Source organism: Leptosomus discolor, chromosome 11 (genome assembly GCF_034619465.1).
Source record: "Leptosomus discolor isolate bLepDis1 chromosome 11, bLepDis1.hap2, whole genome shotgun sequence".
NCBI lineage: Eukaryota > Metazoa > Chordata > Aves > Leptosomiformes > Leptosomidae > Leptosomus > Leptosomus discolor.
In genome coordinates, this window is record NC_141401.1 from 15,727,703 (window position 1) to 15,755,506 (window position 27,804).

Here is a 27,804-nt window from a genome sequence, read left to right on the forward strand (position 1 = left end):
CTGAAGAGTGTGCTCCTGCCCTGGGATGCTCTGTGGCATGAGTTACTCTCACCCCACACAGGGCTAAATCAAAATAAGTGGAGAGGGGTTAACATTTGACCCCATCCATCACCAGGACATAAAGGACAGCTGAATATTTCAGTGGCTTTATTAATGGTGCCAGGGAGTTGTTTTTAATTTCGTGGCTGTGTCGTGGAAAGGCAGCTCTCAAGAAGAGGAGCCTTCCTCCCACGGTGACCTTGCTCACCTTCACATCATTGTTAACCAGCTCCATTGTAATGATCTTGTTTTTAACAGCCTGCTGTTTAGCTCGGGAAGGTCAGCTGGCGCATGCCTCCAGCACCCCACCCGCTCCTTCCTCCGTGTAATGAGCAAAACAGCCTCTCGCTCCGGAGGGGGGAAAAGCTGTTTTTAATGGAGCTGAGGAGAAAGTGGGAGATGAATGCATCTGCGCCTCCGTCGGTGAGTCGGAGGGAGGTGATGGAGGTGTGGCGGAGGTGATGGTGGTCACAGCGGGGATGCAGGTGTGACAGAGGTAATGGAGAGCATTTGGCAGTGGTGATGGAGACATAGAATCGTAGAATCATTTAGGTTGGAAAAGACCTTTAAGATTACCAAGTCCAACCGTTACCCCAGCTCTGCCAAACCTGCGACTAAACCACATCCTGAAGCACCACGTCTACAGGTCTTTTAAACACCTTCAGGGAGGGTGACTCCACCATGCCCCTGGGCAGCCCGTTCCAGAGCTTGACAACCCTTTCCATGAAGAAATTTTTCCTAATGTCCAATCTAAACCTCCCCTGGCGCAACTTGAGGCTTTTTCCTCTTGTCCTATCGGTTGTTACTTGGGAGAAGAAACCATGACAGAGAATGTATGGCAGCAGCGATACAGACGTGATGGAGGCAATGAGGGTGGGAGGGGGGTGACGGATTTGTGATGGAGGACGTGTGACAGGAGCAATGTAGGGGTGGCAGAGGTCACAGAGGCGATAGAGGTGTGATGGAGGTGGTGGAGACATGACGGAGGCCAGGGAGGTGAGGGGGGCTATGCGGCAGCGGTGCCAGAGGGGAGATGGAGATGACGGCGCTGTGGCGGACACGTAACAGTACCACAGCGGTGGGTGGAGATGGCGGGTTTGGGATGGCGGATGCGTGACGGCGGTGCCAGAGGCGTGGCAGAGGCCACAGAAGTGACGGAGGTGTGACAGACACCGCGTGGGACTCCAGACAGGGCGCCTGAGGCGCAGCAGGGCTGCACTGGGGCTGCCGCCATGGCGGGCTCGCTCCCGGGCCCCTACCGCGCATGCGCGCGCGGTGCTCGGCGCCGCACACGCCGCGGCGGGTTTCCGCCGCGCATGCGTAGAGCGCAGCGGGCGTCTCGCCGCGCCGGAGCGCTGCGCTACTGCGCACGTGCCAAGCCGCAGCTCCTCCGCTCCTCTCTATGGTCGTCCCGCCGGTGGCTTGAGCGCCGCTCCCAGGCGGGGCGCGGGGCAGGAAGTGACGGAAGCGCCGAGCGTCGGCGAGGCGGAGAGGCCGCGGGTGAGGCGGGCAGCGAGCGGCGGGTGCAGGTGAGGCGGGGGCGCCCCCCCGTCACCGTCCCCTCACCCCCAGGGGTCCGGCGGGAGCGGTCCGGGAAGAGCCGGGGCCTTCGGTAGGGGCTGGGCCTCGCTCGGTCCTCCCGCGGGGCGCGGCGGTGGCGCCAGGCCCTGCCCGGCCTGCCCGGGGCCGTCGCGGGGGGAGGCCGGGGCTGGGGGAGCGGCTGGGGAGTGGGAGGGCTGTGGAGACTGGGCTGGCGCCGCCCTTCCCAGGGCTGCAGGCCTCAGCAGGCCGCCTCTTGCGGGGGTCTCCGCAGGCGCGGGCTGCGGGGGCCCCGTGTTTCCCTGGGGGGGGGGCGTGTTTCCCTGCGGGGACCGGGCTAGAGGCAGCACGCCCTGATGCAGCCCGGGGAGACGAGCTCTGCTGGGAGCGTGTGTCCCACGCCAGCTTGTCTTTCAGGTCCGGAGCGGGTTGGCTCGGTGGCTGCTTTTCTCGGAAACGAGCGAGGCCACCGCAGCGCTAACTCACCTTTCAGCTAGCGAGAACGTGCCTGGTGGCATCTTTCGTCTCAAGCAGCAGTGCCTGGTGTGCAAAGCTGTTGACTCGTCACCTACTAAGTTACTGCTCACAAGCGCTGTTTATCAAAGTGCTGCGTGCGTGTTTGAGTAAGCTCTGTGGCTTGGCTTTCTCTTAAAACTTGCAAGAATGGCCGGCATACCAGTAACACACACTTGAAATAGAAGGTGTGGGGGAATGTAAGAGATCTGTGAACTGTGTGACCAAAACCGTGGAATACAAGACAGACAGTGGGACAGGGGGGTTGGCTTTCCAGGTGTATATAAACAACCAAATGCACTCATGTTTCTCATGTGTGATGGAATAAGTAATTCAATTCGCTGCACATGTTGTTCATTCCCTCTTCTGCAAGATTTGCCCACAAAGTATTAGAATGAGATCCTTGAAGTTTCCCTTGGATTAGTTTATATTTGCACACAAATGTAGATTTTAATTTTTTTTCTGGTAGAAAATTCTTTTACCTCCTTGGTAAAAGGAGGCTCTTATTTTTGAAAAGGATCCTTGTCAGATGGTGATGTGTACTGAACTCTTTCCCTTGTTTTTAAGAAGAGATACAAAAATCAGGAAAGGGAATGAAACTTCTTTTACTGAGGATACTCAGGGATGTGTTATCTGTGTTTTGAAAGTGCTTTTTGTAAGCCGTCATCTTGGAATCCAGACGTTGTTATCAGGGTTAATATAAACACATAAACCAGGAAAGAGAGGAGGCTGGTCCTGATGACTTTACAGCTTAGTGACTAAATTTATTGTTTGCTTCCCTTTGAAGCACCCCTTGTTTTCAGTCCCCTGAAAGTTGGGGGAAGCGCAGTTTTTCTGGGAGCATGCATGCATCCTAGCTATTTCCAGTGTGGTTTTTTTTCCCCCTTGTGTCTTTTTCCAAGAAGCTCAGGACAGGAAGGGCTTGAAGAGAATGAAAATGACTCAGAGAAATGTATTTGGCATTAATTAATCTTCTTGGATTATCTCCTCTGCTTTGTGTCTTTGTGTTCCTTACAGTAAATATGGAGCATTTTCCCTCTTACTGTTGATTACAGCATGAAAAGCAAATATATACAGTAGTCATTTTCATTTATGAGCTTGTCAGCTCTTTCAGGCTGCTGTGATGCTGGTAAGCCTGTCATATTCCTGTGTTCTTTGTCTGGAGGAAGAAATCTCAGATCAAAAGATGTGCTTAGCTGCTTCAAAGTGTGTTGATACATGTTCAGTCAAGCATCAAAACGGAGGGAATTACGTGGGACTGAACGTCTGACTCAACAAAGTGCATGTTTCCCCCTGTATTCTGGTAGAACTTGGTGCTGGAGTGTGGGGTTTTTTCGTTTATCTAATTGTGGCAGTAATACCAAGACTCCTGGCTCTGGAGAGCAGGAAGGGTTTTGTCCCGGACTCCAGCATTGTTGTGTTTTTCCCCCCTCTGTTTCTGTCTGTTCCCTTCAAGGTGTTGCTTTTCATGCGTGTGCGCAGAGATCCATCTTCTCACTGCTGAGTACTCCCAAAAGCTGTTCTGCCCCCGTGTTTGCATACCAGAATGTTAAAAAGGGAAGTGAAGGTGAATTCCCTGTTTGAAATTACAGGGAGAATGTCCGAAGACAGGACTAAACACTAAATATTGCTGTTGGAAGCTGTCAGTCTTTAATTCAATTACAAAATGATTTCTTTGATGATGCAAACAGTGATCTGCAGTACAAACCATCATATAGGCAAAGCCCCATGCGGGGATTTACACGCTCGCTGTGGTCGTTGGTGTCTGGATGGCTGTTATTTCCACCCCACAAAGAGGAGAGAAGCTGACAAAGCTGGAGCCTGGGTGGGAGCCAGGGTTCTGGGCTGGGGGATGCAGTTGATGCTGATTCAGGTTGTCACTTTCTGCATCTTGTTACAGCCAGGCCTGTGTCTCTTTACAGCAACTGTGTGCCAGAAATATGGCTACGGACTGGCTCGGGAGCATCGTGTCAATTAATTGTGGAGAAAGCTTGGGAGTCTACCAAGGACGAGTGTCTGCCGTGGATCAGGTCGGCCAGACCATTTCCCTGACGCGGCCCTTCCATAATGGGGTCAAGTGCCTCGTGCCAGAAGTCACCTTCAGGTTAGTGTCTTTCCTTTTTCCTCCTGCCTTTTGCCAGGCAGGGTCCGTGGTGGTTTGGATGTTTTGGTTTGGTTTTCCCCAGAAATGAGTACTCTGCCTTAAATCTCCCTCCTGCTACGGTGTGTCTTTGGATGAGATGTGCCTCTCGTGTTTCTGTTCGTTTATGTGCAGGGGATGATTTTCTGGCTTTCTGATTCTTGTGTTAGAAGGGGCATAGGTTACACTTGGAGGATGTTGGTGGGTGAGACTCTGTGTGTGTGTGTGTGTGTGTATATAGGTATTTATGTGTATTGTGTGTATACATTCTGTTGGGTTTTTGGGTAAGCTGAGGAGGCTGACGTGCTCTCGTGAAGCTTTGCCCTCAGCACGTGTTCTATATTTAATTAAAGTGTGACAGAAGAGAAAACAGAGTGGTAGATCAATTAAAATTGTTGCCCCGATACAATTAAATGAAGTACAGTTATTAAATCCAACTCCATCCCCTCTGTCTCTTGCCCTGTTCTTTCCTCTGTGTGGTCAGGAGAGAGTTTTGAACCAAAAAGCTGAATCGATGCGGCAGCATCGTCGCTCTCAGGAGTTCTTCCCCACCAGCTCCTGGTAGCACTGTGCTTAACAAGAGTAAATAAGAGTCACTTGTCACTGGACATTTTCCTGTTAGCTGGCATATTATGATAGTTAAGACTCAGAGTCACTGATTTTTAAATAAGATTGATTCCCTGGAGTCAGTACTCTTTAATTTTTTTTTTTTGTTTCTTGGATTTTGAAGAGAGAGAAAGACAATGACAGTATTCTTCCGGGAGATAAGTGGAAGTCTGTAGCAAGCTCTTGCTATTTTTATAGCCCAGTTGGACAAATACTTATTAAGTTTAAAATAAAGACCCTAATTTCTGATTTACTTCTTGCAATCAGTGCAGATGGAGGTCTTTGTAACCACTTCTTTGTTTCGTTTTGGCTCGCGCCCAGTGCTACATTTGTTTTCTTTATCCCTTTTCTGAGGAAACGGGAAGGACCATCCTTGTCTGAGCGTGAATTGCGCTAATCTAAGGGTAACTTTCTCTAGAAATGGATTAGAAGTAATAGTAGCCTCAAGGGTGAGATTAATTGTATTATCTAGAAACTGTTAAATTAATGCAGGTTTCTGCAAAGGTCTGTGCCTGTTGTTTCCATTTTCTGCTTGACTGATTGCTGTTTCAGCTAGGAACAGAACTTTTCAAACAAAATCCAGGTGCAGTATAGAAATACTCTAGTTATTTGGAAGATTCATATAATTTCAGTTTAGTATTTTGGTGTCTGTGGAAATACCCTGTGTGTTTGAGTCTTAAAATCCTGGGTTTTTGCTTGTTTCTGTCGATGATGGCATTAGAAAAAAAAACGCTGTACGGTGTTGCACATTTTTCTTTAGGGGTTGCTTTTTGCAAATGCTAAATTCATAAATGTTTGGTTTTCTTTGCCTGTTTTTAGGGCAGGTGACATTACTGAGTTGAAAATTCTGGAGATCCCAGGGCCGGGGGACAGCAGACAATGTGGGGATCTGCAGCAAACAGAACTGGGCACCCCCGGCGTCGGATGCCAAGTGGGTCCCAGTCAGAATGGCACTGGGAAAGTGTTAAAGAAGCCCATCTCCAGCAGTGCCCCGCAGAATATCCCGAGGAGAACGGACATGAAGAATCAGGATATTATCATCTCTCCACAGCAGCAGTGCTCCAAGAGCTACATGGATCGACATGTGGAGACGTTGACTCAGTCCAAAGGTTTCCGTCGTAGACACAACTCCTGTGAGTACACGAGTTCTGCTGCCACTTTCCTTTTTGCCTACCTGAGCTGCCACCACAACACCTTCCCTTCTTCAGCAAGAACATTTCAAACGGGGCTGGAAACTTTTGATTGTTTGCTTTTATGCTTGGATTGCCACCTGAAGGTCTGGAGAAGAGGGAGTTAAATAGTGAGGAGAAAGACTTCACAGGCTGTGCCTCAAAAATATTAGAAGTACAGCTCTTCCAAATGTCTGGCACTTATCTTTAAATCTGTTATGATTAGTTGATGATACAATCTCATCCATAATCTTGAGTATGCAAAGAGCAACATACCGGTGTCGTCTTTACTGCAGCTTTTCTGAGAGAAGTGTGGTCGATGCCTATTTATGTAAAAAGCAAATAGTTCTTTTAGCAATTTTTTTGTTAAAGCGAATATTCAAGTTTAATTAGTGGAGATATTCCCTGTCCCACCCTGTGTATTATTCTGCTTCACCAGCATCAAATATAGAAAATGTAGAGGTGAATAATGCCGGTTACAATGATTTCCTCATTCCTGCTCTCTTCCCTTTCTGAAAACTGCCCAATTGCCACCCTCCATTTTTCCTCTGAAAGGAACTGGAAACAAATGGCAGTATTGCAACGTTTTTCTGCTTAAAGCCTCTTTAATCATAACCTATTACGACATCACCCTAGAAGTAACTACAAATGTTATTTGCTGTGTTGTTAAAAATACAAATTAAGAGGCTCTAATGAGGATGATGTAAAGATGCAATCAGCGCATCTCAAAGTCAAGCACCCGTTATTTTTATTTCTCTTCGTAAAATCTTCAGCCAGCTCGCACGCTGTGCCACAAGTGGCAATGTTCTGTTCTTCTCAAAGCCCCCTGGGCTATGCTCCTTTCCAGATCTTCATCATGCAATTATTAAAATGTCAGTATATATCCAGCATATTTCCATGACTTAATTGTTGAAGCATCAGTATGTACCCAGTGCATTTCCATGACTTCATTTTTTTCCCTTTGCTTTTGTGTTTAGAAAAACAACAAAGCCCAAGGTGGGCCAGGCCAGTTAAACGGGGAGATCAAAGGCTGTATTTTTGTGGAGAAATTCCTGGACCTCTGGAAGTCTTTCTCGGTCCCCCCCCCCAGCTGTATTATTTTCTGAAAGGCTTATGACTCTCCTGATATTCACTTCTTTATTTAAATGGTTGCCCAACGGGGTTGATGGGAGGAGGAAGGCCAGGATGATGCGAAGGGGGAGGCATGCACTCCTTGGTGACCTAACCAGCTTCAAGCCTGTCTGGCTTTGAGTTTTACTTCTCCCCAGACCTAAATGCTGCATAGTGCTTGCTGTAGGAAGAGAGCTGTCATTCCTTTAAGGTTCTTTTTTTTTTTTTTTTTTTTTTTGATTCCCTGACTCTTCCTAAATTCCAGGTAGTTGTTTGGGTATGTTACTTTGGTAGTTTTTAGAAAAACTTTTTCAGACTTCAGCGTCAGCTACCTAAATGTCTAAAATAACTTCTGCTTTGCTTTGTTCTGGCTGGCTGGAGGAGGATTACTTCGCTGTTTTGCCAGTGTCTGGTGGGTCTGGGGTGAGCAGTGAGTACTTCAAACCACTTCAGCCCACAAACACCTTGCATCGGTTTTGCATAAGCACAACAGCAGGTCAGATGTTCTTTTACAGACTTGGAAACAAGTTGAGCAAGGTGCTAGATGTAGATTGTTGTTAGCTTGGATTCAGTTGGGAATAAATGAGGCAGAGGAGTGAACTCTTGCCCTCTAAAATGTGTGTGTGTGGAGAGTAGGGCAAATGGTGCGTGAATCTCGAGAGGGGGACAGAAGGGGTGCTGGCTCTGTGGAGGTGGTGGGTACAGGCGTCTGGGGAAGCATGGGCTGAGATGTCCTGTGGAACTTAAGTCACACGGCATTTAGTACAGCTGAAAGTTGACCTCTCGTTGCCCTATAGCGTGCTAAGTCAGGGACAAAGTTCCCTCTTTGGAGTACTTGTGTGACAGGAATCAATAAACAACAAATACCAACGCAGGTTTCACAACAATGGCTTCTGTGCCGCTCTGGCACCGGGCTTGTTCATGCCAAGGCTGGTGGCAAAAGCCCCCCCAGGGGTTTCGCAGGAAGGCGGCCAGCTCGCTACGTTTGCTTGTATGCTATACATGGAAGGTTTTTTTCCCTAAGAAACAAAAAAAGCCTGGGAAGTATTGTTTATCTTGCGAGAGAGGCGCCTTTCTGTACGGTGTCAAGCTGCCAACTTGATGTGGAGCCATGTGCTGTTCTCCTTAACAAGCTCCGCGCATACACACGCAGCTCGGAGGTGCTGGAAGTTGCAATCCGAAAGGAGCCGGACTAGAAGGTCTGGCTTTCTGTAGCTGCTTGGATCGGGCTGTGGAAGCACGTGTAGCTGTGAATAGCGGCCTTCAGGCAACGGCCTGGTCTGGTGGGTCACCCTAGTGCCCTGGAAGGCAGTGGACGCTTCTCCTGATAGCCTTAGCTCAGATTCGCCTGCCTGAGTCTTCCCTTCCCTCCCCTTGCCCTCTTTTTAGGTGCTTCTCCTCTTTTCCCTGGATGGGATCAGCTGCCAGTCTAGATGGCGATGCTTTAAGAGGAACACCGCATCACTTTGCTCCAAGTTCGTTGGAGGCCTCTGCCCTGTTCTGTGAACTTGTGTTAGGAGGTTGTTAACGCAGCCTGTGAAAAGACAGCCGGGTGCGTGGGTCAGCAGTATTCAGAGCTGGCATCCATCGGTGTGGATTAGAGAGCTGCCCACCACAATGCCGGCACGTCTCGTTTTGATGAGGTACGGTCTTGGCTCCCATTCATTGTGTCTGCAGGGGAGCTCGGGGAGCTTTCCAGCCATTGTTCTCACAGCTTTTCTAGCGCAGCTTTTTATTCCGTCAGCGTTTACACACTGCTCACATCAGCTGCTTCTGTCCCCTGGCTCCACAGCATGGCGGTGCCTCTCTCCTCCCCACATTTTGCTTTCCAGGTCAGCTGAGGGTAGCGTGGAGTTGTTTGCAGAAGAATCTGGCAAAGAGTGTAAAAACTCTTGTTGGGTAACGGGAACGGACTGAGTTGCTGTAACACTTGACATTGACAGAAGCAGCAGGCTTGTTTTGCCGTTGTATTCAGTGCAGGCTCGAGCTTATTCATCTGCTCTCCGAGAGTCCCTTGGCTATTGCTTTGACCTGGAGCTCGTGAACGTTTGGAGAGCTTGGCCTGTTGTGTTGGTCTGGGGCTTCATTCCTCGTGCGGCCAACAGCAGCAGCGTCGGACACGAGTCTCGTGTGGGTAGCAGCCGTTGCTAGCTCCGTACCGAGCCGTGTACAACTTTGGAGTGGTTTATGTGTCAGCTTTCGTTTGGGAATCCTTTCTCCAGAGCGGAGAGTGAAAGTTGCGTGTGTCAGTAAAAAGCTCACGCTTTCTCTCAAAGCTATGCATGTAAATGACTGGTCACAGTTGCGTACTGGAATTCTCCTTGCCAGAAAGCCTTACCCTTCCCTCTGTCCCCAATCATGTTTTGTCACCGGCAATCCTTGAATTCTGCTATCTGTCCTTCAGTGGCTGCTTGGCAAAAGGTGTATTGCAGTAGTCTGTTCTCACCTACTTGTTGATAAAAACTCCTTGACCTCTCCAGTGGCTTGAAAATCACTGTGTCTGAAAATGACCTACCTGCTGTAGTTAGTAGTCATTTCAAATTGTTCTAAGTAGACGCTCTATAAATAGAGAGTGTTGTCAGAGTGCGGTAACGCTGACCGCACAGCACTGCACTGCTGGTTTCAGTTGCTCCAGTACGTGCAGAATAAATATTCCCTGCTGGCTGTTGTACTGATACTGCTGGTTTGAAGAGGTGAGTGGCTTTGTGCTGCGGTCAGTGATTTTCACGAGGCAGGGAGGTTGGAGTAAATCCAGTAGCAGGGGAGCTGCGTTGCTGCGAGAGACTCCGCTGTTAGCTGTCGTAACTTCGCAGAGGCCCTTTAAGATATCTTATTTAACGCAGCGGTGCCGTAGCTGTAATGGTATAATGGTGTTGGAGGAGAAAGCGAAAAGCTAACATCGTTCGTTAGGCCAAGTGATAAAGCTGGGGAAAGTTGATTCTTCCAGTCTCTTCAGTGCTTGCTAGAGATGCCTGAGCAAAACTCTTTTTAAACTGGTATAACTTGAGCACTCAAACTGTTGCCATATTTAAAACAAACAAATGAAAAAGCCCAGAACGACAAACTACTCACACTAGGAAAATGATTGTTGTGGGCATTTTTTGTTTTGTTTTGTTTTTAACAGGGAGCGATGACTCTGCAGAGCCTTGAAGGTTTGGGATCTTATCTTCTGCTTTTCAAGGTGCAAAATGCTGGACTCTGACTTCTTGTGCTCTTTTCTGTTGTTGCTGGACTGTGGAATAATTGGAGACTGAAGCTGAGAGGGAGTGGTTTAGGGTGTTAGGGTCTATTTTATTTAGCGCAGGTACTTGAGGCAGGCTCCAGAGAAGGAGCTGCTGAGCGTTTCAGAGATCTTCCTTGCTGTGGGGGCTGGGAAAGCTTTCAGATTCATCGCTTACACAGTTCTCTAGAAAAAACACAAGTGACACACTCTCTAAAATATGGGGACAAATAAATGAAGGGAAATCTTTGCTGAGACAGTGCATTCCTAATTGAGAATAAAACCAAGGACGTATCCTCAGCAAGTCATCTTTCAGCATGGCAAAAGTTAGACGTGGCGTTAGGTGAACTCGGTATCACACTGTAAGATGAATATGCCAGAGCTTACAAAGTCTGAGACCTCCTGGCAAGCCTGCCTGTATCTTCCAGGAAAGCGTGCTCTGCTCCAGTCTGTTTTTATAGTGTTTTCTGTGAAGGCTTCAGGTAATCATAAAGGTGTTCAGGAGTTAATGGCAGCAGTTTAAGTTGTGTAATTGAGCTACTGAATAACTTTGCTGGAGAGAGATGAGTTCTGTTTGTTAACTTGGCTGAAATCAGCACACTGAATGTGCCGGTTCCTGTCCTGATCCCGAAATGAGTGCACACTCCTGTGGAAACAGTTGACAGGAGGAAGGTCCTTTGCTTTCTAGGGGAAGTGCTACTCCTGTCAGTGGAGTGAAGGATTTCACACTTGGAAATGTGGGAAATTAGAGCTCAGGTTTGTTAGGCAGCTTGCGGCTGCTTCACCAGTCTGGCCTGAGGTTGCAAATGAGCCTTTCCAGGCACGGAGGAGGAGGGATTTGTCAAGACTGAGCTAGACTTGTCTGCATTTACAGAGGTGACAAGTGACTCTGCAGGAGGCCGTGAAGGTTGTGCCTGTTGCAAATCTTTTGGGGAGGTTTTCTAAGTATCCTTAGATAACTTGAAATTCTTCCTGTCTTCTCTCGCAGATTGGCAATAGCATGCAAAGACAAAAAATGCTGCTTTTTCGTTTGTGGAGAAGGTATGTGCGGAGCGCACATCATTGTGGTGACCTGGTGGCAATTTGGTTTTGTGTTATCCAATGGATTCTGTCAATAAACTCATTTGTATAAATAACTTGCAAAGTGATCATCTTCAACTATGAGAAATGTTTTGGTAGAGCAAGCAGTTTTGGCGTGATAACTCTTTACTCCATCTGTTGGACACTGTAGGCGGTACCTGTAATGGTTGGAATTGGCCTGAAATATTTCCTAGTAATTGGGAATTGGGAATTTAACAAGAGGTGTAACACACAGGTTATTATTGTCTGGACCTGAGTTTGTATGGGTGACCTGAATAATAATGTAAGAAATAAGCAAGTAAAGGGATATGTCAGCCTCATAATTGCACATGGTTTTGTATCAGTTGTGGATCTCCAGCCACAAGCTGTCAATGAGGAAACTTCCATCGGTCTCACTCCAGAGAAATCAGGCTTTCACAATGACTCGTGATTGGAAAGGAGCATACTTGAACATGCAAGTTGATGAATAAGTAGAATGATGAAATGGGAATAAGGGAATAGGCTTCATATCAGTACAGAAATGTGTACAATTGATAGCAAGTGCGAGGAAAAAGAAATGCTTTGTGTTCAGGGTGTTAAGTTCTCCCTTAAACATCATTAATGGGTGGCCAGCCTCTCATGACAGAAAACACCTACATTAGTTCCTAAAATTTAGGGAAGTTCCAAAGGTCTTGGGCCACATGCTGCATGAACATGAGCTCAGTATAGGAGGAGAACTGTAACTGTCCTAGGTCATGGCTAGCTTATTATCTTATCACCAATGTGACACCATCTTGAAATAAATAAGATCTGGGGAAATGCTTATTTTGCTACTGTGATCAACGTTGTTTTTCTAACCTGGCCAGTGGAAAGTCCCTGAAAGTCTCTCTCCTGATGCTCTTGTTGTTGTGTTTTCTGTTATCTTATCTTAGCGTGAGTAATGCCAGAGATGAGGTCTTCAGCTTCTTTGGGAAGCAAGTTTCCCTTGCAGCAGTGGCTACAAGCATGAGCTCCACTCTCTTACAATAAAGTTTGCTGAGAAAGTGTGTGAGCAAACGTGGCTTTTTCCATTTATGACACACTTTCAACTGGCTTTTCTTTTTGTTTAGGGTCATCCAGTAGCCGTCATCCGAACCAAGTGACTCCGAAGAAGAGTGGCTTGAAAAACGGGCAAATGAAGAGCAAAGATGACGAGTGCTTTGGGGACGACATTGATGAAATCCCAGACACAGATTTTGATTTTGAAGGGAACCTGGCCCTTTTTGACAAGGCAGCTGTGTTTGAAGAGATTGAAACTTATGAGAGGAGGAGCGGCACTCGTTCCCGGGGCACCCCGAATGAGAAACCAGCTCGCTATCGGCACGACGAGAACATCTTGGAATCGGAGCCCATAGTCTACAGAAGGATTGTCGTACCCCAGAACGCTAACAAAGAATTCTGCACGGGTATGCCACGTCCCTTACTGATAAGGATGCAAATTCGGCTGCTTTTCCGGGGCACATGTGGTGGATTGTTTTCCCCAAGGGGTGTCTGTCAGCTTAATGTGGTGCAAGCGAGGGCATTTGTTTGCGTAAGATTGGATCTGTGCCTTGTATCTACATACAACCTTTATTTGCAATATTTCCGAGAGGAAAAATACTCAGATAGGGCAACAAGGTAAGTGTTTTTGCAGTAGGGAACAGAACTGATGGTTGGATTAAAAAAAGTGGTAACTGAATAGGAGCCATTTGAGCCCTTGCTCTGCTTTCAGTAGCATGGTGAACCTGTGTGGACTTGACTGCTGGCTCTTGAGAGGGAGGGATGATCTCAGGATTCCAGTACCTGATAGCACATCGTAATTTGTGTTTTCTCAGTAAAAGGCAGGAGATTTCATGTGCTCCTTATACTCCTTGGGTGTTAGTTATGCATTTCTGCATGGTTTTGCACAACTTGGTGTGAAAAGAAACGGTTTTGGCTCTTCCCATTGATAATTCCAAGCGTTCATTGGACAAAAGGCTTTTTATGTGGGGTCTCGCCTGCCACTTGCTGTCCCCTGCTGCTGTGGAGCCCCAGAAAGCTGGATGAGCATGCATTTTATCAGAGCAAGCTGTGTCTTTCTCTCCTAAGTCTTAATGGTAAAAGGAAAGAAAAACCAGGCCAATGCTTGAGGTGACGCATTCATCAAGTGCGTTGACAGGGGAAGCAAGTTGAGCTCGCTGGTGCCAGCTGCTGCGCAGATGTTCTCCTGCAAGGCCGAGTTCTGGGCCTTGCTGCCACTATAGGCTCTCGGGTGGAGGTGAAGGTCGCGGGGTGGATCAGTGAGCTGCATGGCTGCAGGGGAGCAGTGCTTCTAAAATTGAAATGCAGGGGATGATTATTCAGCTCCTCATCCGTGGCTCTGGGGAAGGGTGGAATTGTTCTCGTTTCATGTTCAGTAGCAGTTTTGTGGTCAAGCACCAGATAACGGCGCTTTCACCAGGAGCTACTTAGGTACGCAAATGGATTTTACTGTAAGGAGTCTTTTTATTTCTATACCTACACGTGCTGTCAAGTATAGCAAATGTGCTTAATGCTACATTTGGGTGCAAATTCACTGTAACTTTGGTGTAGTTGTGGTGTCCTCCCTTCAGTTTGCACGCTTTTTAGCCCTTGAACAATGTAGGAACTTTGGCATGCCAGGGACGTTTCTTTTCCACATCAGGCTAAAATCAAACTTCGGGTCTTTTTGTAGAGAGACATGAGATAGCTAATGTCCTGGTGGTCTGGCCATTGAGCGGAAGTGTGGTCAGGTCTTTGATCTGTCATTTTTTTCTCTGCCCAGAAACTCCATCTGGGGTGTGAAATACTTCAGAGAAGGAGGCTGATTCATTTGTAATGATTTTCTGCTTTTCAAATCTTAAAAAAAAAAAGAAAAGTATTTTTTGTTAATGGTTCTGCTAGACAATGATATCGGAGTTTTCCATTTGTGTCATCCATCTTCCTGTTGATCTGTTCTGCTCTCAGATGAGATGATAACATACTGGATCGTCTCCGAACTCGTCCAGCTCAGTATTGTGTTTCCAAGGATACTTAAGGAAAAGTGAAAGAACAGCATAAACATGCAGTGAAACTTTCCCCCCGAGTGCTTTGTCTTTCACAATTTCAAGACTTCCCGAAGCAGAAGTGGTAGTTCACTATTAACAGCTTTTGATGAGGCTTTTTTTTTTTCCTTCTGCTTAATTTAACCTATTGCTGTTTAAATCCGTGCAAGCTTTCAATATCATGACAATGTCCTGTGGCAAGAAGCTCCACTGGTTGCCTGTGTGCTGTGTGAATAAGCACTTCTTCATTTTCGTGTGGGATTTACTGGTTTTGTTTTTTTTTTTTTAAACTTACTACTTGTCTATTCATCTTCCAGCTGGCTTGTTTGAGAGGACACAGGGCCTCTATGTATATCTAGTCTGAAACAAAAGCAAACCTACTGTTAGGTGCCAGTTTGAGAGGTCTGGCTAATGCGATATTCTAGCTGTACAGGTCCTGGGAGGAAAACTCTGACATGCAGTAAGCAGCAAGCATCAGCAAGTAAATTCAGGGGATGAAAATGAAATCGTGTTTGCTAAACTCTGTCGTCCTTTGCTATGGAAACCCTTGGCTCCCCGTTTGCAGTGTGCTGCAGGGAGCAGCCCCGTGAAAGGCCTGCTGTTTTCTGGTTCTGTTCTTGGCAAGCCTGCACAGGGAGGGCGGTAAACGACTCCCCTCTGTAGTTACAGGGTCTCGCTAGCCTCATTAGCTACTGTTGGGTGATTAGTCTCCCCTATGGAATTCTGGATTTGTCTGGAAGAAAAGCTGTCGTGTCACACAACGGGCAGGGTATTGACAACTACAGTTCCCTGTTGCCTGTGCTGAGCCAGGGGACATTCACAGTCCTGTGAATGATGATAAAAGTGTCCCAGCGCTATTCTCTAGATGTTTGTCCCACAGAGGGTGACTTCCTTTATGTCCGCTGAGGAAGTTTACTTTTGCTTAGGAAATGCTAATGCCTATCTAGCAAAAGCTCTTGTAAACAGTTGTAACTGGCCTGCTGTTTCTGGCATTCAGTCTAGTGCTTTTTGTAGCCAGTCAGCCCTCCGAGGGACAGAAGGATATTCAGTGCTTGGAGTAATGATGGACTGGCACTTGAAAAAAAAATCAAAAAAAAATCCTTTGTTTAGCAAGTGGAAGGAGGATGCGAAGCTGTAGACAGCCTGCCTCAGTGGCTCAGAGAGCAGCAGCTGCTGAAATTGCATGAGTGCAAATAGCCCTAAAAGCCATGATTTTGGATGTATCTATGTCAAGAATTCCCTTTCTGCTTTTGAATTCTCTCTAGGGTTTTCTCTGGACTCCTGAGGGGAGCTCTAGTTGCAAGAAACACTTCCTAGTTATAGGAGAGATAAGTACTTTGTATTTTTTTTACCCTAGGCCAATCTTGAAGATGATTGTATTGCAAAAGCTCTGCTTGATACAGTGATTATTCTGTCTGCTATAACAGCACAAACAAAGTGATGTTGGTGATTGACAGCAAGCTAATATCCAGCTCTTGTCACTGTGGGAGAGGAAGAAGTCTGTGAATCCTTGCATGCTCTTTTGTGCTGTGTTTCCACGGAGCTAGGAAATAACCAGGATTGTGCAGCGGTAGAAGCAGCAAACTGCCAATACCAGTTCTCCAAAAGACTAATCTGCAGGGCCTCCAGTCCATGTTTTTATTACTGACTAAAATAAGTCGATTTGTGTAGGAAGTAAGCAAAGCTTGATAAACACTTCAGGCCATCAGGATGCTTTTCTGAGAGCTAATTTTATGGAGCCAGGCTGTCAAGTAGGTGTGCTAGCATGTGTTTTGGAAGTAAGCAGGGAATGAAGATGGGGCTCTGTTCCAAATGAAAACAAAAATCTGAAGCTAATGGAGCTTACCAGGTCTTTGATTGTGGCTGAGCTGAGTCCATCCCTGGGGCTGCACGTATTAATCCCTCCCAAATATATAATTAGTCTTTACTCTTTTGGGCTGTCTGCTATTGATCTGTCTCTTTATTTACTGTTATATAATGCTTGAAAGGGGAAGTGCAACTGTTTTAAAAAAAATCCGCCTCCCTGGAAAGGCTGATCCTTATATGAGGAGTGAGCTGGCATCTTCTACCTCCACAGCTGTCCAGCTAGAGAATTTAAATGTGCGTTGGTGTCTCTGTTCCTTCTGTGGGCCATCGGCCTTGAAACAGTCTGCGTTTGGGGATCAGGTCTTTCAGCAGTGACTGCAGAACGTTGGCTTTGCAGGTATGTTGGAGCTCAGAGGAGTTTGCAGTAGGGTGGAGTATCTCAGTTTGTCATCAGTGACTCTGTGTAATATAATCTCAAGCCGACCAGGCTGTCCAAATGGTTCCTTTTTGCAGTTCATCTCTCCTTTCCTCTTAACTTTTAGTTGCTGCTAGCACATTACCACGTACGTACCATGGCTTCCAGTTCATGACCATTATACTGGATTAAAACCTCCCTCGCCTGGACTGTGGGCAGCAGATGGGACTGACATTCTCCTGTGCCACACCACCTCAACTTGCCGTTCTCCCACGCGGTGTAGGGGTGCAGGTGCATGCAGTGGGCTTGTACCCGACACCTGCCCTTTTGAGCAGTGGGGTCTGCCAAGACGGTGTCTTACAAGCACGCTGAGACAAGCGAAAAGGAGAGCTGTATGCCACGTAGGTAAGGTATGATGTGCACTAGTAAGGCTTTGTCCAAAGCAGGTTCTCTTCTAGTTAACGCTGTTAATGTAGAAACTACGCTGTTTCCATCTCTGTGCCTCTTCTGGAAAATAAGTGGGATTTTTCAAACTCAGCTACTGTAGAATTTGTCAAGTGAAGGCAGGTCTGTGATCAAAAAATCGCACTAAGTGTCAATATTTCTCTGTGCTCCCCCTAACCAGACTTCAAGCCCGTCCTTCAAGAAACCTTTTTTCCCCCCCATGGTAAGGAGATAGTAAAAGACAAGGTGCTCTGAGGAGTAAATCAATGCAGCAGGCAGAGCTTACATGCCAGGGTCAGGCTGCAAAACTAAGGCTGAGTCTGTTCTGTGAGGATGATGCCAACAGTATGGCTGGGTTTTTTTTTTGCATGCCATGTCCTTGACTGACTTTTCTACTCTCTGTAGCTTTTAGCTCTTTAGGCTATGGATGACTGCCTTACAGCGATTGTGTATATTGAATGTGTGAAGTGTTTCTGGGATCTTTGAGTAGAGTGCAAATTAAGTTCACTTTATCCGACCGCAGGAGAAAACAAAGTGGTCATGGGGCAAAGTCTCTTTGTCCCTCAGACAGTTTTTTTGCTCAGCTGGAGTGAATTGTGCGCTAATGCTGGGAGAGGCTGACACTGGAAGGTCAGCCAGAACTCCCGCAGAAATTGTCTTAATTAAAAATAATGATGAATTAAAAAAAAAAAGTAGCCCTTAAAGTTGCGGAGAAAATCATTCGTGTTTGTGGGGCAAGTAACTGCGTTTTGCTGAGTCTGCAGGCAGGTGGCTCCAGCTTTACAACCAGCAAAAGACAGCAAGTAACATCCCATCTGCCTGAACTGGACAAGGGTTACACCCGCTTCACGTGGCTGCGTCTGGGACTGTGAGCTCTGTGGCTCTGGCAGCTGGAGTTAGTTATTGCTAAAGGAGAGAGTTCATGGCATTACGTGCCGCTTTCAGGAGATCCCAAGTCTAGTTCCATCTCGTCCGTTCCTGCAGCTTGCCTGCATTTATTTTAGTGGCTGAAATAGCCAAGAGCAAAGATGGGGCTTGCGCACTGACCTGCTCTCTTCTTCCCTGCAACTGCAAGAGTGGGAGGCATTTGGACTTCTGACAGCAACATTGCTTTGGGCTTGTTTGGGGAAAAACTCTTGTTTTGTTAACTTCTGGAGAGTTAGCTCAGTCCTTCTGCTGGCATAGGGTGTTTTAATCAAACCTGTACGTGTGTAACATTGCGTAGTGAAGCTCGAGGAGAGAACTTCTTTGCAGTTGTAGTGCCCAGGACAGAGTGTGCCTCATAAACGGAGAATACTTCATGTTTAATCAAGCTTCAGCAATACTCTGCGTGTCACAAAACTGTTTAGTCTATATCTGCCTTTTTTTTGTCCCAGGCAGCTGTAAAATACATTTATTTAATATTAAAAGGCCTGAGCTAATTTATTTTATTGCCTTCATTACCAAACAATAAAGATGCACTGTCCAACCCAAACATAATTAAAGTTGGCAGGAGTTCAGTTTTCTTGCAGTAGTGTTATTGTTTGTGGGTTTACACGTCGCCTCCTTGATTGCTTTCTGCCAGAGTTTATTTAACTCCCTTGGCCTGGTTTTGATAAGCCAGTCTGACTGGTTGGACCTTGCGTGAGTGTGAAGAAGGGAAGTTCTCTTGGCACTTAAGCCTGCCCCTGAGAGGGAGCAATTAGGACAAAGTGTAGCACTGGCATGCTAAGTGCAAGTTCATCTCATGGCTCTGCTGCCTCCCAGTAACCCCCTTTGCATTAACCCACTGGGCACCGAGTTGCATCAAGCTGGTGGCGAACGCGGGTTTACTAAAGCTCGTGGTCTGGGGGGAGCGACTGAGGGAAAGATGTAAATGGTTAGAGAGAAGGTGCTGGCAACAGTCATCTGAATTGGGTAGGTACAGAGTAGAGCTCAGCTGTTTGACCCTTCTAGTTTGGGGAGTTTGCGCAAGATTTAAGCGGGGAATTTGTGGTCCCGCAGTTCGGAAGGAGCAAAAGGACAGTTTGGGAGCCCCCTGTTGTAGGTTAGCGGAGGATGCATCCCGGCAGACTGTTGGGAGAGATCCTGACCTCAGGTCACTCATTCCAAGTCCTCCCTCAAGCTTGAAAAACAAGACCTGATGAAGTAGCAGAAGTATGAATGGGGCAGAGGCAGAGCCAAGCCTTGCGTGACTCCGGAGGCTAAGAGGGTGTGTGAACACAGGGCAGGTGCGTGACTAGTGCGACGGGCTTAGGATTATTAGTGGCTTATGACTCCAAATGTTCAGCGGCTGCTATCAGGAGTCTGAAATGACTTTGATAACGTGCATGCTTGCATGTGTGCTGCATGTAATGAAAGACTTAGCGGAGGAAGCTTAATTGGCGGTTAGCATGCGAGGTCAAGTGTTTGAACGCGTTTGGGCCCTCTGGATCTGCAAAGCACTAGCCGGCCAGTTCAGGAATGAAGGCCAGAAGGATTCAGCAGGATCTACTCCACCACATTTTACTGTTACTTTGCAGGAATACCTCCGATTTGACTCTGAAAACCTCAAGATGTACGAAAACTGCCATTTCTGCAGCAGCTTGCCTTAGTGGTTTGTGACTGGGGCGCCCTGAGGAAGTATGGCAGTGCAAATAATTCCTCACAATTAAAATATGTGCTGCTTTTCTCATTTGAATATGGTGTTTGCTTGTTACAACTGGTTCTTGTTATGGTTTTTTGTCTGCAAAAGAGCCTGAGACCGCGAGTAACTGTTGGGTTTCCTCGCTGAGCGGATGTGTACGCTCTGGCTGTTCCCCTTTGAGCTCGTACCGCTGCAGAGCGTTTTCACTGGGCCGTGTCATGTTCCCACGACACTTTCCCACCAGCGCAGGCGGTCCAAGCCCCGCCGTGCTGCTCAGCGCTGGGCTGCAGCGGGCACCCGGGGGGCTGCCATCGCCCCCGTTCAGAGGCGGGGCGGCTGATGGGAGGGCCGGGGCGAGTCAGGGCTGCGGGCTATTGACTGCCGCAGAAGCAGGGTGTGCTGATGGAAGGACCGAGTTTACGCTTTGGCTTGTCGTTTGGTGTCGTGCTTGAGCGGTCTGAGTCCTGGGCCTTTTTAACCCATGCACCTCATCTGCCCATCCCGGAGTGGGAGCTGACAGTAAATTCCCAGAGCCCTTGCTCAGCTGGACTCTGCTGGGATTGTTTGTTTAGCTCAGAGCAGCACTTGTGAATGGTGTGAACAGAAGGAGCTGGGAGCTTTTCTTTCTGGCAGCTGTGCTCCAGCTATGTGGCCATCTCATACGGGGAGGGAATTAAGCTGCGCTGCTCCTTAGCTGGGAGACAGTTAAGGACATCCAGGCCTTGCAGGAGGACGTTTCAAGGGAAGAATAGCCTGTGTTTCTCATTCCATTTGAGGTGTGAATCCTCAAACACAGAGCGAAGGGGCTTGGATATCAGAATTATTTTGAAGAAAAGTTAGAATAAAGAGGCTGATTTCTGTGGCTGAAGGCATGCAGGGATATCGGGCTGGCTGCTGCACCAGTTTTCTCACCTGTCACATTGTGCACTTCTCTCTCTCTCCGTAAACCATAAGTAATTATTTTCAGTTGCCTTGTCCTCCACTGTTCAACACACCACCAAAGATCACTGTGTCTCCCCTCAGAGCGAGCTGCCTTTTGGTGGCCAGGAATCCTCTGTATTTATTTCCAGGAGAGGTTACAGATGTTACTGCAGGGTTTATTTCTGTGAAGTCAGTGCCAGCTTGGACTGCTTGGAGAAGGAAATTAGAAAGAATCAGCTAGAACAGTTACTCAGTTTTGTGTTTCTCTTAACTGCTGATTCCAGGCAAGCTTGCTGGAGAAGTGTGTGGGCAGGATTGTATTGCTGCCTGCTGCAAGCGCTGTTCTCAGCACTTAACAAAACCTCTCTTGTTTGTTTTCCCTTGATCCACGTGCTGGGGCATTTCCTGGCTCACAGACCAGGCTGTCAAAAACGAAGTATTTTTCTACAGCCTTTATTCTTTCAGCCACATTGTTTCTCTGCTGCTTCAGTGTATCGCGAGTCAGCTTTTGTGTCTGAAGCCAGCCCTTCTGGCGTGGCACAGCTCAGGTGGTGGGGACACCTACCTAGTAAATGTGGGACTTCTTGTTTTGCTGGGCTATATGGATTAGGGGCTGCAAGTTTGGGGCTGGTCACTACTGATGTCAGGAAGTATAATGCATCCAAGGTTGTTTTTTTTTGTGGGAACTCTGGTTCACAGCTGCTCTTTGGACTTTCACAGTGATTAGGAACACTTCCATGTGTTTGGGCATGGGTGTGGGTTAAAGCACTGGTGGCCTGGAGATCATTAAGAAAGAACATAATATTCAATCTCTAAGTCAAAAAGGCCTTCTCAGCTCATGTGTTGCTAAAATTGCCAGCTGCCTGCTGAATTTTAGAGGAAACCTATTGTTGTTGTCTTTAGCTGTCTCTGCTTCACCCAAACAGAGCAAGCTGACTATGAGGCACTGGTTTGGGTGCATTTGATGGTCTCAGAAGGGTTAAGCAGGCCCTTGGTAACAGCTAATAAGCCTTTTCACTGTCATTATTCTACGTGCTGTTACATAAAACCTTACCAGTCTGCAGCATGCTGGAAAAGTTGCTGATTATACCTGTTTCTGTCTTTGTGTCCCCCCCCTCTCTTCAAACCCCAGACTCCGGGCTGGTCGTTCCAAGCGTGTCTTACGAGCTTCACAAAAAGCTGCTCTCGGTGGCTGAGAAGCACGGGCTGACTCTGGAGCGAAGGCTGGAGATGACAGGAGTGTGTGCGAGTCAGATGGCCCTGAGCCTCCTCGGGGGACCCAACAGGTAAAGCTGTTCCCTTTTGCTCTGCTGTGGGTTTGCCCCCTCTAAAGGCAGAGCTCGGCTGGTCTTGTTCCGCTAGGTGGGGGCGAGGTGAAGACGCTGAGAGGTTACCTTTGAGGTCCGTGTCATGTGGGTGCCTGCTCCGCGTGCGCTAGTCCCTTGGTGGTCCTGCAGCCGGAGGCAGCTGCTGCCTCTGCCTTCCTTGCCTCTGAAAGAAAACTCGTCCCAGCGCCGTGCAGACCTGTGTGGTAGCTCGTGTATCAGCCTGTTTCCAAGTCGTGGAAACAAGCATGAGGCTCAGGCTCCTGAAGTGGGAGGAAGACTTAAAGTAGGTTTCCATTTTCACACTGCTTTTTTCCCCTCCCCAGTCTCTCCAGAAAAGGGCTGGCTGAACATACCGTCTTGGATGAATGACTTACGAAGGGCTTCTTTTTGGCTCCCGTGTCCCAGAAGCAGAAGTATCTCGAGTCAAAGACAAAACAGACAGAACTGTGATTTTTCTCTCCACTTGCTGGAAATTTTTTCAGGGAACTGAGCTTCGCTTGATGGTATCAATAAACCCAAAAGTTGGCTCGTGAAAACAAAGAGCTGCTTAGCTTTTTGTGATGCTGAATTAGCTTTCGGGCATCCACACCTAAACTGAGAATATCCTGCTCTTTTGGAGGGCCCAGTTTGCTTGCAGGTTTGGAGTGCACGTAATGTTCTTCGTATGAATGTGTGTGCTGACTCTTTTGAGGACGTCTGCTCTGTGCCTGCACTTAGCGTGGTTGTTGATGTGGGCAGACGACTGCATTTGTATTTTCATGTTGTTGATAGCTGCTTCAAATTATTTGCTCTTGAAATGGAAGCTAAGCCTTAAGTCTCCATCTGTTTGTTCGGCAGTACTTTACCAGGACCTGATCATTTGATTGAGAGCAGTAAGTGGTGACGTACTGGGCAGCACTGACCTATCAGCTGAAAATCCTACTGTAAGCCACCCTTGATGGCTTGCGGCCCATTTAAATAAATCATCTTTATTTTGTAGTAGATGCAGCTTAGGGACTAGATATTACTTTTCTTTTTTTAACTGTGGCTCTCCTGATGGGGTAACTCACCCTGTATTTTTATGGTTGTATAGTTAGCTTTCTTCTGAAATCAGAGGGGCAGAGTAAAAAAAAAGCCTCCTAAAAGCAAAGTTGCGTCGGACTCGGGCTTGCTTCATGAGCAGTGAAAGTGTCCCCTGCTTTGAAAGTACAAGTTGGCTTCCCGATGAGCCAGGATGGACTGGGACCTTGTGCTCTCTGCTGCGGGTGCACGGAGGTCTTGAGGGGAACCTGCAAGCACAGCGTCTCTCTAGCGTCAGCGCTGCAAAAGGATGTGGGTTCCTTCTTCGGAGGCAACGGAAGATTTGCAAAACACCTGTCAGTTTGCATTTTACTGATTTTTCTCTTGCACGGGGAGAAGGTAAGAGGTGGGTTTATAACTGTCCGCTGTTGTCTGTGTTTCAGGCTGAACCCGAAGAACGTGCATCAGCGGCCCACGGTAGCCCTGCTCTGTGGCCCCCACGTCAAGGGGGCGCAGGGGATCAGCTGCGGACGGCACCTCTCCAACCACGACGTCCACGTCATCCTTTTCCTCCCCAACTTTGTCAAGATGCTGGAATCCATCACCAACGAGCTGAACCTTTTCAGCAAGACGCAAGGCCAGCAGGTGTCCAGCGTCAAAGGTAAGTGACTGAGGAGCAGATCTGCCCTCTGCCGCCCTCACGCTTCGAGGAGACCTGTGTCGCTCGGCTCCCCAGTGCCTGCCTGGGCCGGTGGCACCATCTAGTGGCACCGCCGGAGGCAGGTGGCTGGTCGGAGGCTGGCGGGACAGCAGAGCGTCGAGAGATTCAACAGTGGAGCAGTTGTACTGGTGCAGACGTTTCCTGTATGAACAAATACGGAAGAGCTGCTGTATGGATCTGAGTCAGAGCAGCCGTTCTCTTAGGATAAGGACCTTCCTTGTTCAGCACATTGAAACTGCAAGTAAATGAGCATCCAGCTGCTGCTTCCAAGCAAGCAGACAGCTTTGCTGAACTCGTCCCAGCAGCTGTCAAACTTCAGATCTCTCAGTATGCCCTAGAATAAACTGATGCTCCGTCTTCTGTGAGAAAGCTGGCTTCTGTCATTTCGCCAGCAGTGTCGTCAAACCTGCTTCACTTAAACTTCTTGGGAGATAGAAACCTGGGAGTTGGGGCACTGCGCAGTGTTTCGTGCTTTGGCACAGTGGGGGGGCTGTGCGGTGCTGGCTTGAGCCACTTGCCTGTTACAAAAGATTTTGCACCAAGGGCTTTGTGGTCCGTCAGGTAAGGGGGATGCAGCAGCTGTGGTACGGAGCAGGTGAGTGCAGTGAGACCGACGGAGCTCAGCAGTGCAGCACACAAGCTGTCTCTCCGTAGCAGAGGTAGTTGGCGTGTTCCAGAAAAGGAGCCTTTTTTTCAGCTTGTGGAATATAAAATGGTCCTTTTATAATGGAGAGAGCACCACTGCTTCCCTGGGCTGCCTGGACTGGTGAGCCAGCTCAGCGGCGGCATCTGGGGCTGCTCGAGTGCTGACCACAGGATGAGATTTTGTACCTGAGAGTCTCTGAATGCTCTCCAGAGTGCTAAAGAGCTTTGAAATCTTGGTGTCAGTGTCTCTTGCAGAAGGATGGCAGTAACAACAGGTAAGGGCAGACTGTATGCGGTGAGACTGTGGGTGCTGGAGGCAGAAGTGAAACGCCTGCTGGCAGTGCAAGGAGGAGAGGCACTGAGCCTTAGTTCGTGGTTTCAGGTTGGTCCTCAGCACTCAATGGTGCTTGTGTTTTCTTTCAGATCTCCCAGATACCCCTGTTGACCTAGTGATCAACTGCCTGGATTGTCATGAAAATGCCTTTTTGAGAGATCAGCCTTGGTACAAAGCCGTTGTGGACTGGGCCAACCAGAACCGGGCACCCGTCCTCAGCATAGACCCTCCGATAAATGAAATGGAGCAAGGCATCGACGCCAAGTGGTCGCTGGCCTTGGGCCTGCCCCTGCCCCTGGGCGAGAGGGCAGGGCGTGTGTACCTCTGTGACATTGGCATTCCCCAGAAGGTCTTTCAAGAAGTGGGAATAAACTACCACTCGCCTTTCGGCTGCAAATTCGTCATCCCCCTGCACTCCACTTAGAGCCCATCCAGCCACACGGCTCTGAAGGGAGAGAAGAGAGAAGGAGGAGGTCTGTCAGATAAGCTGTCCAGTGGATCCTGACTAGTAAACTCATGACGCCTTAAGGATGTGAAGTTCTGAAGAGTTTTCCTTCCAGAAGGAACATTGTGTATTGAAAAAAAAAAAAAAAAAAAAAAAGAATAATCCTAAAACAAGACAAAAAAAGAAGGAAGCAAATGTTCCTGCAAAGCTGTTTTCATTCTCTTGTGCCATTGTATGAAGGAAGACGCAGGAAGATGGTGTCTGTCCCCGGTGAAGGCAGCTGCTGCTGCCCAGGCCTGGCCGGGAGGCTGTTTAATGAGGGGGTGTACGTGGAAGTGGTACAAGTGACGGGTGGTTTGGAGATTTGAGATGTGTTTCCATCCTTCTGGGCGGATTGACCCAGCAAGGGCGTTCTGGTGGGAACAGCACCCCTGGATTGTGTAGGAATACCTTCTGTTGCAGTCATACGGGGAGGGAGGATTTGGTTTCGTTCCGTGGTTCTTTTTGACGCCCCCCTCCCCTGTTTTATGTTCCTGAAGGCAGTTGTAGCTCGCTCTCCCTCCTGGACCCTCCAGCCCCTCAAGGAGAGCGTTCCCTCTTCGGAAGGCTTGTGTCAAGAGCCAGAAGCTCTCAGGTCACTCTGGGAACACTGATGTCCTCAGCTAGGCCTTACTTGCTTATATACTCTGTTGGCTTTTTGTTTGTTCGCTTAGTGGGTGAAGCCCAGGTCTGTGGGAGTGAGGCATGTTTTGGAAAAGAACTTTTCCAGGATAGTTGTGGTTTTGTTTGGGGTTTGGGTTTTTTTTTTTCCTTTCTTCTTTCTGGCACAGCGAGTGGCTGAATCAGGGAAAAGCATAGTGAAGCAGGGCAGTGTCACTCTGACTTTGTTGCATGGTGTATGGTGCAGGTGATGTTTGGGCAAGTTCCCCCAGTGCTTCCAGTATCCCTCCTACTCAGTGTGGTTTGGGCAGCAGGTCAGTGGATCTGCTCATTCCCTTTGGGCTCGAAGCCTGCGTTAGGGTGGGCTTGTGTGTGTGCACCCACGTGCTGGGAACCAGCTTGAGGAAGGATGTGGGTCCTTACAAGGTCCTGTTTACCTGCAGGAGACGGTGTGGCGAGAGCTGCTGCCCTCCTGGAGGGGTGCGGCAGGGGGGTCTCGTCTGAATTGCCCTGGGTTGCTCTGCTGACTGCGCTTGCGCTGCACTTGCTTCCCACGTGCTGCCAGGAAGCGTTGGGTTCTCTTTTCCTGCGTTCCTTTTGTTGGCCCAGTGGAGCGTTGGTGCAGCGCCTAGACCAGGGACGAGCTGAGACACCATCAGCCAGCTGGCTGCAGGAGTCCAGCGGGCCAGCTCTGGGCCTGCCCTCTGAAAGCTTTGTGCCCGGTGGCTGACCCAGGGAAGCGCTGAAGCTGGAGCGACGCAGGAGGGGCTGTAAGGGCGAGCCCGTCCTTCGGAGGAACCGGGCAGAAGCAAGGCAGAGGCCCTGCTCTCGCCAAAAGGTGCTCGGCTCCCTGCTTGCTCCCAATGCCGTGAGTATGAGCAGTGCTTGAAGCTCTGCTGCTCTTCTGGTACCTTACCTGTCCCCAGAGCTCCTGCAGGTACCTAAACCTCGCACGGACCCTGTTCTGGCAGCTGGGAGCTTCAAATGGTGCCTTTTCTCCAGGGGAGCTGGATCCCTTCTGAGGCTGAAGCGCAGGGACACGTGGAAATGGCCACCTACTGTTGTAGCTGCTCTGTCGCTGTGCTCTGCTGAGCAGGTAGAGTCCCACTTGGCAAACCTATTGACCCACTTGGGCTCCGAGTGGTGAGGATGTACAGATGAGGCACTTGTCTTTTTCCCTTTCATCTGCTTAGAACAAAGGCCAAGTGTATCAAAGGAGGGAAGAGACTTCCCTGGTTGAAAAGAAGCGATTGAGGGGAAGACCCAGCCTGTAGGACAGGAGGCTGGTGAGCGCTGGGCTTGCCCCCGCAGCTGCCCGAGGGCTCTTCCGCTGCCAAACCGAACTGCCCGCACCTTGCCGTATCTACCTCAGCAGGACGAAGGGCTCTGCCCCTCTCAGTGTCTGGACCCCTGGTTCCCCTGAGCTTCTTTCCTCGCCGAGCGCTGGACGACTGAACCGCATCCGCTGGCTTACGCCGAGTGGCCTTAGCGCTCGCACGGAGGGGCTCGGTGACTTGTGGGTGCTGTGACAGGGTGGAGCTCTGCCCTCGAGAGGGCAAAGCCGAAGCACCTATTCCTCAGGTGACCTTTGTTTCAGCTAGAACTGCAGTGGCATTTAACAAGCTGTGGTGCTGACTCGGCCGCGCGGGGAAGGGGCAGCGGTGTGGCAGGTTAGTTAAAATACCAATGCGAGGCTTCCCTCTGCCTTGTTTCTTGGGCTGTTTCGGCTTCAGCTAATCTCGAGCCAGCAGCGGCTGGGTTAAAAAGGTGGACCACCGACCCTTGGTCATTGCTGTAGTACAGTGTTAGCTTTAGTCCCCTGGTTTTCACTTCCCTTGCTCAAGACACTGAGTAAGAGAACGTGCTGTTTCCAAACAAGTTCTGCTTTCCTTGAACCAGGCTGCAGGCTTTTCTTACCCCTCTGGGTTTGGCTGTTAAACTGTAGGTTGTACGCACCGAGCAGTACCAGGGCAGAACTACTCAAGGCTTCATCGCAGGGTCCTTTTCTGCCTCTACGTGCCCAGAAG

At 48.6% G+C, this 27,804-nt stretch overlaps 1 protein-coding gene across 2 annotated transcripts; it reads left to right on the forward strand.

Moving 5' to 3' along the window:
* Positions 1-414: 414 nt before the first annotated feature.
* Positions 415-27,326, forward strand: EDC3 (enhancer of mRNA decapping 3). 2 transcript variants are annotated; one of them, XM_086471673.1, is made up of 7 exons: positions 415-462; positions 4,014-4,195; positions 5,657-5,970; positions 12,505-12,840; positions 21,778-21,931; positions 23,416-23,633; positions 24,762-27,326. In XM_086471673.1, exons 1-7 carry the CDS (start codon positions 415-417, stop codon positions 25,094-25,096), a joined length of 1,587 nt encoding a protein of 528 aa, XP_086327799.1. In that variant the 3' UTR covers positions 25,097-27,326. The 2 variants fall into 2 exon arrangements, with proteins under 2 accessions (XP_086327799.1, XP_086327800.1); XM_086471674.1 differs by lacking the exon at positions 415-462 and adding an exon at positions 1,540-1,568.
* Positions 27,327-27,804: the final 478 nt, after the last annotated feature.

Coding starts and splice junctions, on each gene's coding strand:
- EDC3 (XM_086471673.1), top strand. CDS start 415: ATGGAGCTGAGGAGAAAGTGGGAGATGAATGCATCTGCGCCTCCGTCG. Junction 463..4,013: donor ATGCATCTGCGCCTCCGTCG/GTGAGTCGGAGG, acceptor GTCTCTTTACAG/CAACTGTGTGCCAGAAATAT. Junction 23,634..24,761: donor GCAGGTGTCCAGCGTCAAAG/GTAAGTGACTGA, acceptor GTTTTCTTTCAG/ATCTCCCAGATACCCCTGTT.